The sequence below is a fragment of the Calypte anna genome, chromosome 2 (assembly GCF_003957555.1).
Source record: "Calypte anna isolate BGI_N300 chromosome 2, bCalAnn1_v1.p, whole genome shotgun sequence".
Classification (NCBI taxonomy): Eukaryota; Metazoa; Chordata; class Aves; order Apodiformes; family Trochilidae; genus Calypte; species Calypte anna.
In genome coordinates, this window is record NC_044245.1 from 130,048,238 (window position 1) to 130,065,167 (window position 16,930).

The window sequence follows — 16,930 nt, forward strand, 5'->3', positions numbered from 1 at the left end:
ATTGAGATAGTAAAGACCCAGTGCTAACACGGTGGGTGCTATTCCACACATTAATTCTGTAACTACATTAATGCATGCCAACAGATGCTCTTTCCTTTTAGCTGTGTTTTTATGTGATATTTGCTGTGATGAGACTATGCTTCAAGTGTTCTCAAACACTTGGGACGATCCTGAAGGACGACAGAAAAAAAAAAGAAAAAGAAGAAAATGGTTTCAGCTTGCTGGTTTTCTGCCTCATGACAAACCATGGCCAGTTTCTCCTGGTGCAGGGTATTTTCCAGTCATTTCTTGGTCTGAAAGGTTTGACACAAGTAGTCTAAACTTTGCTAAATTCTGTCAGCCATGCTGTATTCACCAAACATGGTCAGCCCGTGCACAAATCAGTTGCTGCCTGCAATCAAATTCTTCTTGAAGTAATACAGTGATATACTCTGAACTATCTGAATTTTGTAGTTATCAAAGTATCTTTTTTTTATGGTTACTGAGCAACATGTATTAATCAGAGTGCACCCCATCTGATGTTTAGCAGATGTTACGGTGTTGCTGGAACCTCTTTGGTCCACTAATGGAAGAATATGTTTTTGTTTTGTTGCTTTGGTGTTTAATTTTATTGAGGTTTTCTTTATACATACATAGTCTGTGTGTACATATGTGGGCATGCATATAAAATTGAATGCCTGGGGTAAGAAAGGAAAGAAAAAGGGAGAATGGTTTCTTTAAAAAAAAAAAAAAAAGGGCAAACGACATCACAGAGAAGGGACAGGTACAGGATACCATAGCTGTTTCTTGACTGTGAGAATAAGAGTGGGCATGAACCATTGTGTGTTGATACCCACACCCAGCTTTTCTGATACCCTACTGAAGGCTGGGGAGAAAGACCTTCTGCAGTGAGTCCATTCAGCATGATGTTTCTACCACTAACTTTATGTTAGAAAGAAAGAAGCCACATGGATACCAGGGGACATATGCTTCCCAGAACTTCTTTCCAGTGAACCTCGTGTGTCTGTCATCGTTGTCTCAGTGCTGGTGGGTTTTGAGGTTGCTCAGCCTTTCAGATGATCTTGGAGGCCTTTTCCAACCTAAAACATTCTGTGAATTCTGTTTTTTGTTTTTTCCCTTTGCCCACACATGACACACACAGGAAAGGAGCTACACAAAAGGAGCTGCACAGACCTAGCTTTGCAAGGGTAGTAGGACCTTATTGCTTCCCCCTACACCTTAATGAAAGAAGCAAGGTTATAGTTTAGTATGTGATTTGTGGGCATGATCACAGCATGAGAATGAGTTTTGTCAGTGTGTTGCAGTTTGAGATAAGAGATTACAAAGGGTGAGCAGAGAAGGAAGAGGAGACCATCGGCTATATTTTTTTGCAGGTAGAAAGACAGGACTTGAAAAAAGTATATGAGATACAAAAAGGCAGTAACTTTACAAACAAGTTCATGCCATGCATAAAATGGCAGAATAACAGCAAGTGTGGAAGTACTAAACAACAGGCTAATTAAGCTATATATTATTTGGGGTACTATATAAATAATCCTATATAACACAGCCACAGCAGTTTCCATTCTGTTTCCTTGTCCTCTGGGCGTAATTCCAGCTGAGAAGTGCCTGAAGCATACCACAGGTCTTTTGGACTAGGCTCTTATTTATTATTGCCTTATAACGTTGCTCAAGTGTATTGCAGTAAATAATTTATTAGTGCTTGGACTTAGGTGGATTACATTTAATAAGGCAATAACTTCTGTTCTGAAAGTGCAGTTGCTGTGGATGACCTCAGTAGATAGGGTGAAGGAGGTCACAGGGTAACTTAATACTGCAACTTAGCAGCACACCAAGTATTGTTTTATGCCTTCAAATGCATCACAATTGTACAAAAGACTGGGTGAACAATCCCAATTGTGTAATGCAGTGTTGGGGCATTATTTTAGTCAAGCATCAGGAGCAGCTGGTGAGTAGGAATAGAGCAGAATTGAATTGAAAATTGTATCATTTCCATGGCATGGCATTAAGGAGGAAGCTTCATGGCCTCTGTGGTACAAAGGGTGACAGACTCTGAATCCGTGACTGAGCTCAGTAAAAACTGAGATATAAGATTAAAAATTAGACCAGCATTTACTGGGAAAATACTATACCTTTGTCAGTAAAGGGTACACACACACACACTGAAGTTGGAAGCAATCTAAAAACAGAGAAAGGCATTTATGGGGGATGCTGATTATTTGAAGTGCTGATAGATAGTATCCCAGGGATAAGGATCTGGGGAAATGTCTGCTGTTTCTCATCCTCCTCTTTTCTTTGGACAGAATATCAGCGTACAAATATATTATTAGTTCTTGTTGTTCAAAGTCAGCAACTTCTCTGTTTATCCAGTAACAGTAACTAAAACCATCTGAAAACCAGTTAGCAGCTAGCTGACCAGTGCATGTCACGCTGGTAAACACATGGGGCCAAATACCTCAGCTGTGATTGTCCAAATCTGTGGAATTATGCCTGGATTTACGTCCTTATACAAAGCAGAATCTTCAGAGGTGGCGTTTCTTTAAAAATGCTTGATTATCAAGGTGGCACTTTGTCCTACTCCCTAAAGAAAAGTTTAATTTTGATATTTGCAGCTGAAGGAGCAAACTGAGAGCCTGCAAATGTGCTTTTTGCTGAGCAGAAAACCTCGGATCAGGCAGTACATTTTCTAACTGATGTCACTTGGTCCAATCCTTGTACTCTTGGTGATTTCCAAATAGCTTATCTATCAAAATTACAATAACTAGAGACATGTCTGTAGTTAAATGGCTAGAGTAAACTCAAGATCAAAGAAATGTATCACCTCACATACCTGTTTACATTTAAAAAGATTTAAGTCAGAGTTCTCTGTTGATACTAAAAGCTGGGAAGGTCACTGTATCACTTGTAAAAGTTTGACCCATGTGCATTAAAGTAAAATATGATCGTTTTCACAAAAAGTAACAAAAAGTCTCAAAATCTAATTCTGCTAATCTTAGTAATATATCAAAAGTTGTGTTAGCTTATGAACATTTCTGGCAGTGGAAGAGGATATAAAAATGATCTATTGAATACAGGCAGTTTTTATTCTCATGAAGTCAGTCTCAGACTTATGTGAAAATCTCATTTCCATAACAGCTCAGTTCTTCTAAATTGGGTGGATTTTATTCCCAGCCCAACATTTTCAGAGTTGCTACACAGAATGAACAAATTAAATTAACTCAGCAAAAGCATTTAGTTGAAAGTAGTTGAAAGATGAAAGTATACTGTCAAGTTAAGTGATCTGAATGTTTAAAAAACTAAAATACATTTTAAAAAGGAAGCTGAGATTTAGCTTAAATTGGAGCCAACGTATTGTTTAGTTAATTGGAACTGGTCGCATGCTAAGTAGCTGTATAAGAAGGGTGCAGTACAGTTTTTAATCCAAGCAGCATTCAGGTCCAGGAGTAAGATTTCCTCTTATTCTGGTTTATTGGTCTTCACTAATTCCCAGGGTCTCTTGTGTTTTCAGGTGCAATCGCTGGGATTGTGGATCAGCCGATGCAGAATTTTCAGCGAGTGTCTGAGGCCCAAGCTTCAGCTGGACATAAAGCCAGAGGGGTCATCTCAGGTGTGGGGAAAGGAATCATGGGGGTCTTCACAAAGCCCATCGGAGGGGCAGCTGAACTCGTCTCCCAGACAGGTTATGGTGAGTGTTTTGGATTTTACAGTGCTCTTCGGATACAAACTGCGTTGTTTTACTTATCCGGCTCAGTAGCTGTGTGACTTGGAGGAACGTTTAGAAATGCCAGCACAGAGTAGTTGTTAATGTTGTGCTGCTCATTTTTCTTAAAAGCCATCACATTGTGCTTCTCTCTTGTATTGCTGATCACCATTGTACAGCCACAGACACACAGAACGCAGAAAGCATGAAGTAATTCTTGGAATACAGTAGAATTAGTTACAGAAACATATGTGCTTACAAGAGTATTTTTGACATAAGTGTATGAGAGCAACACTAGATCCAATTAGAGTGTCATTTTGAGATTGCTTTGTTCTGGCAAGGAAAGAGTCATGCTGTCTCTATGCATGGAGAGAGTTATTTTCCTGGGAGAAAGAACTGAGTCATGTAGTGGAACCATCCCCTTCATCCTGGGGAGTTGTGAGAAGGCAGACCCTTTTTTGGATACACAGGTAACCTTTCAACCAGCAGAGGTGGGTTCTCCAGCAAGACTGAGCACTTAGTGGCAGTGGTGGTGGATTGTTTCAGATGGGCGTGGATACTTCTGGACAACCAGAAACTGTAAAAGATAAAAATAAAATATCAAAATACACTTATTTCTTGGTTTCCAGTTTTAAGAAATCAAAGCTATTGGTCTGGGTATTTAAAGGGTATACTGGGGCTGGAGAGTGCAGTCAGGGGAGAAAAGCAGGGAGACCTGTTAGTACAAAGACAGTGTGTCAATAATTTTGCTTCACTAATTACACCAGACAGACCTTTAAGATCGAAGCCTTTAATCGCTAGCAGTAATTACGTTTGAGATGTGTTGTTTAGGATATACTTAGTTCTCCTGGGGCTTAAGTTTGGGACATTGTTTCTGTGCTTCCCATTACAAACAGAACTCATTCCTTGAAGCAGTCTGTTTAAAGAAATAATGAAATATTAAATTATTACAATTCTTTCAAATTAACTTTATCTCATTTGCATGAGTGCTAATAATAACTACTCTCCTGAATTATGCATCCCATAGATGTAAAACCTGTGTCAGTAAAATCAGAAACTATTGCCTGTTGTCAGCAAGCTGCATGTTGTTTTGCAGCCCATGGCATTATTCTTTCTAGATTTAATTCCACTTCAGTCTTTATCAAGAAGCCTGGAACAGGCGAGGGTCACTTCATTGCAGATAGGGTATACAAGACATCATGTTTTCCATGAGCATGTGACACTAAGACTTAGCCAGGAAAAAACATAAAAACCGTATCAATAATAGCTGACAGTGCGTGAGAGGAAAACACACAAGAGTTCAAGTAACTCTTACCCACAACTGGATTGGAAGTGGGACCGTGCCTCTTGGGGGGGACCAAGGGGTGGGGGACCACACAGAAATAAACACATGTTCTCTCTTTCTCCATCTGTAAATAACATTTTCACTCACATAATGCTGAGAACCTTGGTAAGCCAACTGTTACAACTGGGATGCAGCTTTTAAGTATTACCATCAACATGTGTGCTTAAAATTAAAGGGTTTTTTTGTTCAGAGCTGATGTTTTGTTTAAATTATTATCCATTGTGTAAAAAGGAATCTAAGTTATTGACACCCTTATGCAAAAATGCCTTTTGCTTCAATGGAATGCTTAATTAGACAAAAGGCAATTTCTCTGTTTATTTAAAGGCTAACTTTGCACTAAACAGTGTAACACTAATGCATGATGCTTAACCTACTTCCTGTCTGTCTTGTAAAAATTTTTAAAACTACTCCATTTGTGGATTTTTTTGCAACTCACTCGTCCTTTCTGTTGATCATACCTCATCTCTAGAAGTTTACAAGCCATCTGAAAGTATGCATATTGTATCATCTTCAGCTTTGGATAGTCTATTTAGAAAACTGTTTAACTGCTTGTAATCTCTGTTCTGTGCTGGCACTAAGAAGAATTCACAATAAACCAGATGCCCCGGGAGATCTCATAAATGTCTATGGATCTGTGTTTAACAGCTGGATTAAGTAACTGAACATTTAAATACAGTATCTAGGCAAACTCGCCTCCTAATTTGTACTCATCATGACACGTATATTGAAGATTTTTAATATTAAGCAAGAAAGTTAACAACGAGCTTGATTTTTTCTACATAAATCCTAAGTGATGTGTCCGATCCTCCTCTGAAATGATGGCTCTCAGGGGCATTATGTTTCTCTTGATTGCAAGCGTATGGCTGATTTTTAGAACACACAGTGGGGTTTTTTGTGTGTTTCTCGCTAATGCAAGATCAGTGGGGTTAAGTGTGTAACTCTTGCATTGTAATACTTAATGAATTATCTTGACTACAGTTTCCAGAGATGTGACATCATTTTGGATCTGCACTATTTTACGAACTGCTCTAAACAGATGACATCACTACAACATGCAACTGTTTTGTAGAAAACAACTACTAAAAAACTTAAATTCTCTTACCACAGGTATTTTGCACGGCGCTGGACTTTCTCAGCTTCCCAAGCAGCGCTCTCATCCAAATGATCAACATGTTGAGCAGGCTCCAAATAGCCACGTCAAATATGTCTGGTAAAATTATTTAGACACTTGCTCATTTTTACATCCACGTTGTTTATTAATAGGTTCTGGCCTGGGGTCAACTTAACAGGCTGCTTCCTAGGAAAGGCTGAGTTACAGCAGTTTGTTTAGGAACATTAAACACAAAGGTAGTGCATAGAAACCCAATCTGCAAATGATGGGCTGCTGATCTGCTTCCAGCTTTGGAACTAGAGGGCTGATCTTTATTTAATGGCATTCAGTGAGTTCTTACTTATTTATCATTGCAAAAAAATACTGCACATCTCCAGAAACAGCTGTTAGTGAAGATAACTTTATTTTCTGCACTGAATTTGTAAGCCACTTCTCAGGCTAATTTTTCTCTTAGGATAGGAAATAGGCTGACCTAGCACAGTTATTAGGCCAATTTTGCAGTGAATGATTATGGAGTTTTGAGAAGTAACAGTTTAACATTTTTTCTCTAAATCTTACAACTTTCGGTAATGGACACTTGGAATATTCTCCCTGGCTTATTTTGTATTTGTAGGTGATAGCTACAGACTTAAGCGAAAACATTACTGATCAAAAGAAGTTGTGAAGAATCCCATGCATAACACTGCCTCCTTCATCTTTTTTTCTTCTCCTTTTTCTTTCCTTGATAATGCAGGAAAATGCTGCAATCTCTAGGAAGGCCAGAGGTCCACATGGCCTTAGATGTCATGATTGTGAGTGGATCAGGCCAGCAGCATGAAGGCTGCTTGCTGCTCACCTCAGAGGTGCTCTTTGTGGTCAGTATCAGTGAAGACACACAGCAGCAGGCATTCCCCGTGACAGAAATCGATTGTCTGGAGGATGATCAGCAAAAAGACCTGCTGAAGGTGCAGCTAAAGCAGCAGAGAGTGCCTTCGGATTTGGAGGTATGGCAAGGCCTGAATGCTATTTTAATTCAAAGATAAAGTTACAATGATAATGATACTTTTGGCAGTGGGCATACTCGCCTTTGGGTTGGGAGGCCAGAGGTCTAAGTGCCAAAGCAGGGGACCTGCTGGTTTTGCATACCTCATGACTGACTGCCTTGCCCTTCAGATGAAAGGGACACCTCTCCTCCCTTCTGTCCTCTTTTTGGTATTTCATATCTGTGACAGTTCTTGGTAAGCACAACTTTTTTCTAAACAGGTTCTCATGACTGCATGTGTGTGAGGTGTTTATTGCTTGGAAAGTCAGCATTGCTGCCTATACCTACCAAGTCACACCTAGAACAATTCCTTCTATTTTTCTGTGAATTGTGTTTTAACAGTTCAGTGATGTTGACACATACTTCTTTCAGCATGTTTCTTCTCTGACCACCTCCAATGCAGTGGTCTTACTTGGCTGCTAGTTTTATTTACTTTAGATCTTCCCTCTGCAAATGGTAACTTTACAGTGGATCCATTCCTGTGCTGAGATTGAATGCTCCAAGTGTTTGCCAGTAAGAGGACAAACTCTTCATCCTCACATTGAAGGATCTCTAACTCATTTGAATACTGAGGGTTTGGATTAATTTTCTTCTTCTAATGGCAGAAGAATGTTATATTTTTAACACTGTTGGGAAACAATGTTTATTGTATTAAGTTCTCAAATGGAATCATATGATCAATGGATCATTTCAAAAACAAACATGCACATCTCTGGTTTTTTTTTAAACTATGTCAGGTAGTTCATAGACTATTAGGCCATAATTTTCTGTTTCAAATACAAGAAAAGAACATAAGTAGAACTCCATGAAGTATGAGGGGTCCCAAAAAGGAGGAGAGGCTTCAGCATCTTGAGTTAAGTCCTAGCTTTGCTGAAGTTGCTGAGGAGTTTCCCGTCAATTCCAGCACAGCAAGGACTTCATCTTTGCCATGAGAGTGCTTGGATTTTTTTGTGAAAGCTTTTTTTAGTGCTGAATTCTCTGTTTACATTTATTGTCTTTCCACTAACCTCAGTCTCACAGAGTGCTGTTGACTGAAGATGCCTTCTCTCACCGCAAAGCTACATGAGGTATTGCTTAAATTTTGATGCAAGTGGGCAGAGCTCAGCTTTTTTATCCCTGAATGTTGTGTGGTTGCTGGAGGCACATATCAGACTGAATCCAGACTATCCTGCTCAGTCCAGAGCTACTGTCCTGGAGGGAAGAGGAAGATCATTTGTTCTCCCTTGGACATTTGATGCACTCAACCCATCCTAACCCAAATTTTAGCAGCAAACCATATGTTTTTAATTGTCCTGTAGTGTGGTGGTTCTTGACCTTGCATCTGGTTATCCGGGGGGTGAGGAGTTGCTTCAAGATGTTGCCCAAACATTGTTTTAAGAGGGTGATGAGGCAGAGGGGCTGCCTCTCTGGGGAAGGGAAGGTGAGGGACAGGGAACCTAATTCTGCTCCCCACAGCTGCTGGAGCTGGGAATGTGTAGAGCTGCTGAGCAAGTGGCTTCTGTATGTGGACAGCACAACCCTGCAAGCATGTGCAGACTCCAGTGTTCCCACATACACAGTACACACAGTACTGGTACACACAGTAAATGTGACCTGCTTTGGAGGTACTGGACCAAATCCACGTTTCTTTAGGAATCCTGGATAAAAATATGAAAATCGTACTCCAGTGGCACAACAGTGAGCCTCAAGCCACCCAGCCTGAGTACACAGTCTCTTTCACACACACAGGCTCTTGAGAACTCAGTGAAAATGTATGACATGATAAAAGAGGTGAAGAACACCTGTGGAGCAAGGTGGAGCAAGGTCAGGGATGGCCAGGCAGCAAAAGCTGAGCAGTGCTGTACAAAAAAGACCTGGCATAAGTATTCCTTTAAAATGGAAAAGCTGATGCTGAAATTTGTGTGAAAATGGGCTGTAAGGAGGAGCAGTTGAAAGCAAGGAAGACAATAAAAAAAATTAATATTTTTTTAATGCTAAGGCAGCTACACGAGATTCCAAAAGCTTCATAAAGTTTCAGTAATCACCTGGAGTTACATAATATTCCTTTGTAATTAATGTTTAATATAGGTTTTTTTTTGCTTTAGTGGACTGGAAAATTTCATACTTGGTATTTCTTTCTGCATCTGAGCCATGTCATTTCTGTGGAGCTTGGGCTGCTGTGTGCAGCACTGCTGGTGGTGGCAGCCAGGGCCTCCCCTTCAGGTCCCCCAGGAGAGCTTCTGTAAGAAGCCTTTGAATCTGATTAGGATAAGGAACCTTAAGGAGCAGCAAGCTGAAACTTGCAAGTGGACAGGGCAGCCTCAGAGCTGCAGCCCTGCACTCCAACAGACACAGTTCCAGAACAGTAATGGCAGCCCATGTGGTTGCAGTGGAGATGTCCTCAGCTGAAGTGCAAACACTTCTGTACATGATGACATCAGTAAGAATGGCCAGAATTTTTATCTAGAAAATGCCCAGTAAGGTCAATCAAAATATTATGATGAGCTTAGCAGAATAGATGTGATGTCACCAAGTGTAAATTATACCTAGTATTCTGGTTAATTTGGTCAAAGATCCTAGAAATAATACAGCAATTTGAAACATTTCATTTCGACATCATAAAAATCTAATTTTTTTGTGTCGTTGCTCACAAAAATAATTGCCAGAAGTTTTGTTTCAGCTCTGCCCAAAACAGTTTCCCCCTTTCCCTGTCCTCAGCTTCTTGGAACTATTAGGAAACAAACATGAGTTGCTCTACAGCTGTACTCACCAGAGATGTTATAGAGCAAAGTTTGACTCCTTCAGCAATAGGTTTGCCTGATGGCTTGTTTGCTTCCACAATATATAACTTATTCCATCTGGCTAGGAATAGCCTGGATGGATTCTTGAAAACTCTGGCACTGACAGCATTGTTACTGAAAAGGAAGCATTAATTGAACCTGGATTATCTTCTGAAGTAATTGAGACACTGCTTGCTTCTTGACAGATTTCAAACTCAAAAGGCCTGCTCCTCCAGCTGCTCTCAGTATAGCTCACGACATCAAGAAGACAGCAAAATATCAAAGGGCCCTGGATTTTCAGATTCTCCAGAATTTCTTTGTGATGATCTGCAACAGGGTTTTCACAATAGTGCTGCAAGCTATTGTCTCTGGAGCCAAAATCCATTCCCTGGATTTTTCATAGTAGTGAAAAATACCCTAAGGAACCAGACCTCCTTCCTCAGCACAAAGCAGACCATCACTGCTACGTACACATCCAGGCTCTGCAACAAAGACCCTATTGCTACTGTAGAATTAGTCAGAACTGCTGAAGGCTTATTCTTCATAAGCCATAGTAGGAGGAATTTTTAGAAGAATTTTGGAGTTCTTAACCTGAAAGTGTGGCCTTCTAGCAGAAAAGGACATGATATATCTTTAAGATTCCTCTAGGAAGTCTTTGAGTTAAGTTTTGATTCATGGAATGATCTGGCTGTTAATATGACAGCTGCTCAAAGGAGTGGGCTAAGGCATTTAGTGACAATGTTAGGCCCCATTTAGGAAAAAATGTAGAATAACAGCAGTTTCAAGTTTCTGCTGTTGTCCTGACTATATAAACTGAAACTGGCTGGGGAAGCAGATGGTTGCAGATGAAGTCATCTGGAAGCAAGTAGTGTCCCAGTTAGTTTTTAAGACCATCCAAGTGCCATTAGTATTTTCTCCTGGCTAATTATGCTGTATCTGTACAATATAGACTGGGGCTGAACACAGACCGGGTTCACATGGGTAGGTGAGGGGGATGCCAACAGTTTCCATCTCCTTTGATTACAGGGTTTTCTGGTCAGTGTGGAGGCACAGCTACATCCCCACTTCCCCTGGGCTTACTACCTTAGAAGTAGGAATCAGGAGCCACCTGACTGAAAGGTTTACACCCCTACCTTGAAATCCAGTTTTCAGAAGTGCTACTCTAATGTATTTCCCTCCCTCCAACTGGTAAAATGGACTGACTGCTGAGAAGATACTTTTTCTGTGCCACCAGACCGAAGAGGTGGTTCACACACCATGATCCCCTCTTAGCTGTGTGTCCACTGCAGCAACCTGCCTGCTGAATTTTCCCTCCCTTTAGGGTCACTCATGGAAACCACACTCTCCATTTCATCACTCCCACTGTTTCTTAGCATAGGCTCCAACCTTGAGCTTCTGAGCTTGTTCATGAGTCTGCTTCCTTTAGCATTTTTGTGGTTATGATTGAAAACAGGAGGTTTTCTACTTGCTGAGCAGAAAATCCGTCTCCTAAGACATAGTTTAAAAAAAAAACAAAAACAGAGAGGACTGTTTTGATTTGGATGTGACATCTGTCACTGTCTATCAATCATACTAATTCTTTCTTCAAATAAGCAATGGTTTGTTTAAAATGAGCCTTGCAGCCCAGAGATGTGACAAGATATTGGTTCTGGGTGTTAAATAGAATAATCCAATGGCACTGTTTTAAAACATCATCACTGTAGTTATGCACGTGTAAAACTCCCTGAAAGACAGGCAGATTTCAACAATCTTCTGCCTGTTGTCTTGAATCCTTAGTAAGACATTTTAAACGCCATAGAAATGGAACTAGGCAGCAGTTTCCCAAGTACAAACAGGGAGATATCAAAGCCTAGCCCTAAGATAGCTTCTGCCTTTTTTCATTTTCATATTTTGGAAATAACTTTTATTCTGAATGACTTTGCTTGTGATGTGACTATAGGATCCATCATTGGTGGTATTTCTGAAATATGCTTTTTTTTTTAATTATGCAATTAGCTTGATGTTGGCTTGCATGCTTTCCCTTCTTAAAGTTGTCATCATCATCTTCAAGTTCTTCTTCAAAAAAATGGGGTTCAGCAGATTGCCCTTCCAAAGCCAGTCTTGCCCTTGGTTTTCACCTGATTCTTTATCTTTTGGAACTATATGGTAGATGCCACCTTTCTGTTGACAGTCATCATTTTAATGCATTTTTCCACTAGAGGTAGGTTACTTACATGCCTGTTGCTACAGCCTTGAACCTCTACACATCCCAGAAAGGATTTCTTCAGCAGATTCCTTCCAACTCCAGTAGCAGAAAAAGCATTTTTTCATAGCCATCTTAATTTCTTCTGCAGAAACATGTCCAAACCACCTTCAGTAAACCCCTTTCATTTAAAAAAATGTAATTGTCCTCTAACCTAGAATGGGTTTTTTTGGTTACCAGAAGCAGATGGATCTATCCTGTCATAAGGCACTCACCTGGAAGGTAGCTTCTAGTCTTTTTTGTAAATAAAGTAAGATAAAAACTTAAGTGCCCAGATACAGCTATGAGCTGTCTTTAATTGCACTTTGTGAGAAGCTGCTTTTGATAATGAGCACAGCTATAGATAAACACTGCCAGGAGCCACTGGCATTTTTCTAAAAAGGGTTCAGATGCTTTTTTCTGTCTACAAAGAGTTGCTCAATAATAGATCTTTACAATAGATTAAGATGTACAGGCTCCATCCCTGAAAACCTCAAAAGACACTGCTTAAATTTTCTATGGCAGAGTTAGATCTTCTCAGAAGTGTCCAAAGCAGCAAAGGAAAGGACTAATCCAACAAGCAGTAAACTATGGGAGAGCACCATGAACTCAAACATTAAACTGGTGTAAGAAGGTCCCAAGAAGGAAGATTTTTAACCACAGAAAGTAATGTCTACTGAACTACTAAGTTCAGTTCCTGTCAATTACTAAGTAATCGTTGTGTTATCTGATTTCAGGCAGATGGAGCTAGAGAGAGGCTCTCAGAACAACAGTACAACCGCCTCGTGGAGTACATCACCAAGACATCTCACCACCTCCCTCCCAGCTCAGCAACAGTGCCAGCATTGCAGGCAGTGGCTGCTGAGCATCTTCCTGCTATAGTGAAAACCTATCAATATGTAGTTGATCCAAATTTTGCCCAAGTATTCATTAGCAAATTCACCATGGTGAAAAACAAAGCCTTGAGGAAAGGATTTCACTGATAATTATTTGTGATGGGTATAGTAATGCCTTTCTGTTTTGAAAGAAATGCTTTCTGTGCAGTAACCTGCATCAAGTAGAGGCGAGTATTGTTTATTAGGAGGTAGGGGATGATAAAGTTAAGCCCAATAGCTTCTCTAATAGGGACAACATTCCTACTCTCTATCCAAAATACTACTGCTGGAAGGAAAGTATTCTAGCAAACAAAGTGAAACAAACAGCCTTGGACTACAGCTGAATCAAAACTTTTTCTTTTCAATAACCAAAAAAAAACTAGAGAATAAGGAAAACTTACGTGCACATGGGCATTTTTGCCACACACACAAGATGTGTATCAATACCTACTATATCATATTTTAGGGTCTGCCAGTTTCTGTTATAAACCAGGTTTATAACTCAGCTGTAAAAACTTGCTCAAGGCTGAGCCTTCCCCCCCATGCACTTCCCCCAACACGTACATCCTGAGGCAAAACATTTTCCCCCACTTACTCTGAAAAACCCAGTTGTGGCTGTTTTAAGTTACTAGTGACAGCTGGGTTTTAGCACCACTTTAACCTTAAAATAGCTTCCTTTATTTGACTGAAGTTTTGCAGGACATTAGTCCTTAATGTAAACTAGTGCCTTTGTGTGGTTTGGAGAACAAAACATGAAGTACAACATGACTTTATTTTTAAAACTATCTGTATACAGAAACTTTTATTTTATCCACAATCAAATTTTCAGGACTTTCAATGTATATATGACATTGTGCATTGCCTAGTCATTAGCTGGAAGCCAATAATATGCAGTTTAAAAAAAAAATCTAAGAAACAGAGCTTAGTCTCCTTAAGATCTACCAAAAAAAAAAAAATCTACAAGCCCAACATAGCATAGACATGCAGGTGCTACATACGGCCTTGTTGGGTCTTGCTTACATCTGATCTGCCACAGTGTGCTCAATAAAGCCCTAATTCATTCTGTGCCTATCAGCACTGACCTGGTAAACCCAGGGATATTTAGAAACATGACCTTTCCAAATGTTTGTGCTGAGCAAAGTGAGATTCTTTTATTTTTTAAAGTTGACTGAAAAGTATAGACCCACAGGCTCCAGTTACATTGTTAATGATGCCCTCACAACACACTTAGGAATATGTTAAATACTTCAAGGCAAACAAGCTTTCTAAAGGTCTTTTATTTTTCAGATGTCTCACAGTTTATAGGAGGCAAGAAATCACTGTCTCTGGGCAGTTAGATTACGTTATAAACCAAATCTGGCTATGGCAGCTTTATTCTTTTTTTTCCCCCACTCTGTTACCCCCTTTTCTGTGTACTTACCAACAAGAATTGTGTGTTGGGATTCCTGAACACAGCTGGAATTGGAGACAGGAACTGGAGTAAAATCTCATCATCATCTGGAACAGGTCCATATGCTTTATAGTTATTAACTTCTATGCATACTTGATATGACCAAATGCACAGTCAATGAGAATGTAGTAACTGCAATGTTTTCTTGTGAGTTTTGTTTTGTTAAAAGATATTTCTAATAGCTGCGTCTCTTGTGTACTGAAAATACAGAAGCCTGGGTTCTGCATTGTCCTTTCCTGAATGTGAAGTCAGCCCATCCATTACCATTTCATACAGTGATTTCATAACTTAGCCATTGCTTAAATAACACTATTTTAAAAATGTACATGTATATATGCAAACACATTCTTTGTTCCTGAATATTTTATGGAAATAGTTTAATACTTCTAATTTTGCATATTGGTGGATAAATTGTAATATAATGAGACTGTTTAAAGTTAATAAAGCTATTCCTGTAATACCTCTTTATGTGGGCTGTTTGGTCATCCAGTTAAAAGGGAATGAGCAGGTAGCTGTGTAGAACAGTGGCAAGACAGACAAAAGCTTGAAGTAGACCCTGTTACATTCTAGTCGCTCACTGGACATCACCATGTGCCAGAAAATGCAATAGATCATGACAATACATGGGAAGTAAAACCTGATTATTAGCTTGCCAAAACACATGTGCTGAAAAGTTTTATGCTTTTGTGACTAACAGAATCAAAACAGCTCTGTAGTCACCATCTGAATTAGACTGATCTGCTCTCTATGTAGTATGCAAACGAGCCAAGAGGATACAAACACACCTGTAAAAAATGAGGGAATGCAGCAGTTTAATTTCTTGGTTTGTAGATTGTTTAAACTACACTGGTGTTTTCCTTGAATGATATTCCCCTGGAATAAACACTTGCTTAAATTACACTCTTCTTTAGTGAATTAAGCCAGCATCTTTAGTGCATTAGGCAGGTTCTTTCTCCCCCTTCTGACCACATGTATGGAAACATGTGTGGAGATGGCATATAAATCAGCCTCTCCTACATATGAGCTGTGTGAACTATGAAAACAAAGTTGTCCAAAGAGCAGCTGCCTGTACTTAGCTGCTAAAGCACTCCAATGTGTACTCTTAAAACATGCCTACCCTCCTAATGCTCGTTAGACCTGGAGTGCTCTCAACTTCAAATCTAGCTTTTTAGTTTGCTTCCAGAACGATCAATCATTCCTCAAACACTCAAGAATAAAGTAAGCCAGCCAAAAATTTGAAGGCATGGTCAGGCTTACACACAGCAAGACCTTTCCCAAAGTAGTTTAGCTCAAACAATTCCTTTTTATGTATTATTTCATATACAAACACAGAAAAAAAAATTAAAAAGCCACCAAAAAAAAACCCCAAAACACGTTACAGGCATTTGGGATGGTCTCAGAACAGACAAGGATGGGGTTTTTTTATCAGCTCTGCATCTCCTAGAAACAGAATGCCAGGCCCTGTGACAAGCAGCTGATGAGGGTCTAACTCACACAGGTCTTTCTTGCACTATGCGAAGTCCCACTTCAAGCCATTTGCAAGACAGAATAAACCGAACTCTTGCTGGCAAAGGCAAACAGGAGAAAGAAAAGGAAAAGAAAAATTAAAGGTGAAAGTCGATGGGTTGGTTCTGCTTTCAGAAAAGGCATTTAGCCCATCTGCCTACGTGTGCCTACCCAGAGGAAAGCAGGCTATGGGTCAGTTGGCATCACCTGCTGAAAGGAAGGACTTGCTTTTCAGACATTGTGAAGCCACAATATCATAATTATACCGAAAGCAACAATTAAAACCTACAGACACAGAAGCTGTGGCTCACCTTTCATTGTTGCTGATGAATTGTTAGCCAGCGTCATCCCTAAGCTGTGCTGTACAATCAGGAACAGGGATCCCATTTCTTGAAATCAAAGCATACTGGTAACTGAAGAAACCCAGACTGTAACAGTAACTGCTGTCATCTCTAACTGTTTAGAAGAAACTTAAGACTTTAGAAGTAAATTAATTTGTAGCAACTGGGAAGGACAGGCTGGAGCTGCAAGGGAAGTCAGTCTTCAAGGAAAGCCAGCCTGCACACCTGGCAGTAACAAGCTTCTTTGCCTCTGAAGCTGTCAGTATGACTGAGGACCCCTCGCTGTTTAACCTGCAGACACGCCTGAGAACCCGTTAGGCAGCGCTTAATGGCACTGAGTGTTTATAGTGTGCATTGGGAAGATAAATGGGTATCATTTGCTATTGTTAAATTTGGTTTACATTTATAGGAGCAGGGGTATTTTGATTACTGTATGGTTTCCCCTGCACTGCTCATGTCAAATTCTTTCTTTGCTTTGCTCATATGGAAAATTTAAAGAAAATCCCATGTTGTTCATAGTGTTCTGGATCAAATACATTACTTACATTCCTTCATTAGTCCAAATGCTGCTCGCAGATACCTAGGAAGTGCTAAGTAGTTA

General features: G+C 39.8%; 1 protein-coding gene across 1 annotated transcript in view; it reads left to right on the forward strand.

Annotated features, from left to right (window-relative positions):
- VPS13B (vacuolar protein sorting 13 homolog B) overlaps window positions 1–13,140 on the forward strand; it is a 417,894-nt gene extending 404,754 nt beyond the window's left edge. Inside the window, 4 exon segments of the mRNA XM_030444536.1 lie at window positions 3,509–3,685; window positions 6,153–6,255; window positions 6,890–7,139; window positions 12,895–13,140. Of these exon segments, the coding sequence (XP_030300396.1) occupies window positions 3,509–3,685; window positions 6,153–6,255; window positions 6,890–7,139; window positions 12,895–13,140 (776 nt within the window).
- The last annotated feature ends 3,790 nt before the right edge of the window (window positions 13,141–16,930 follow it).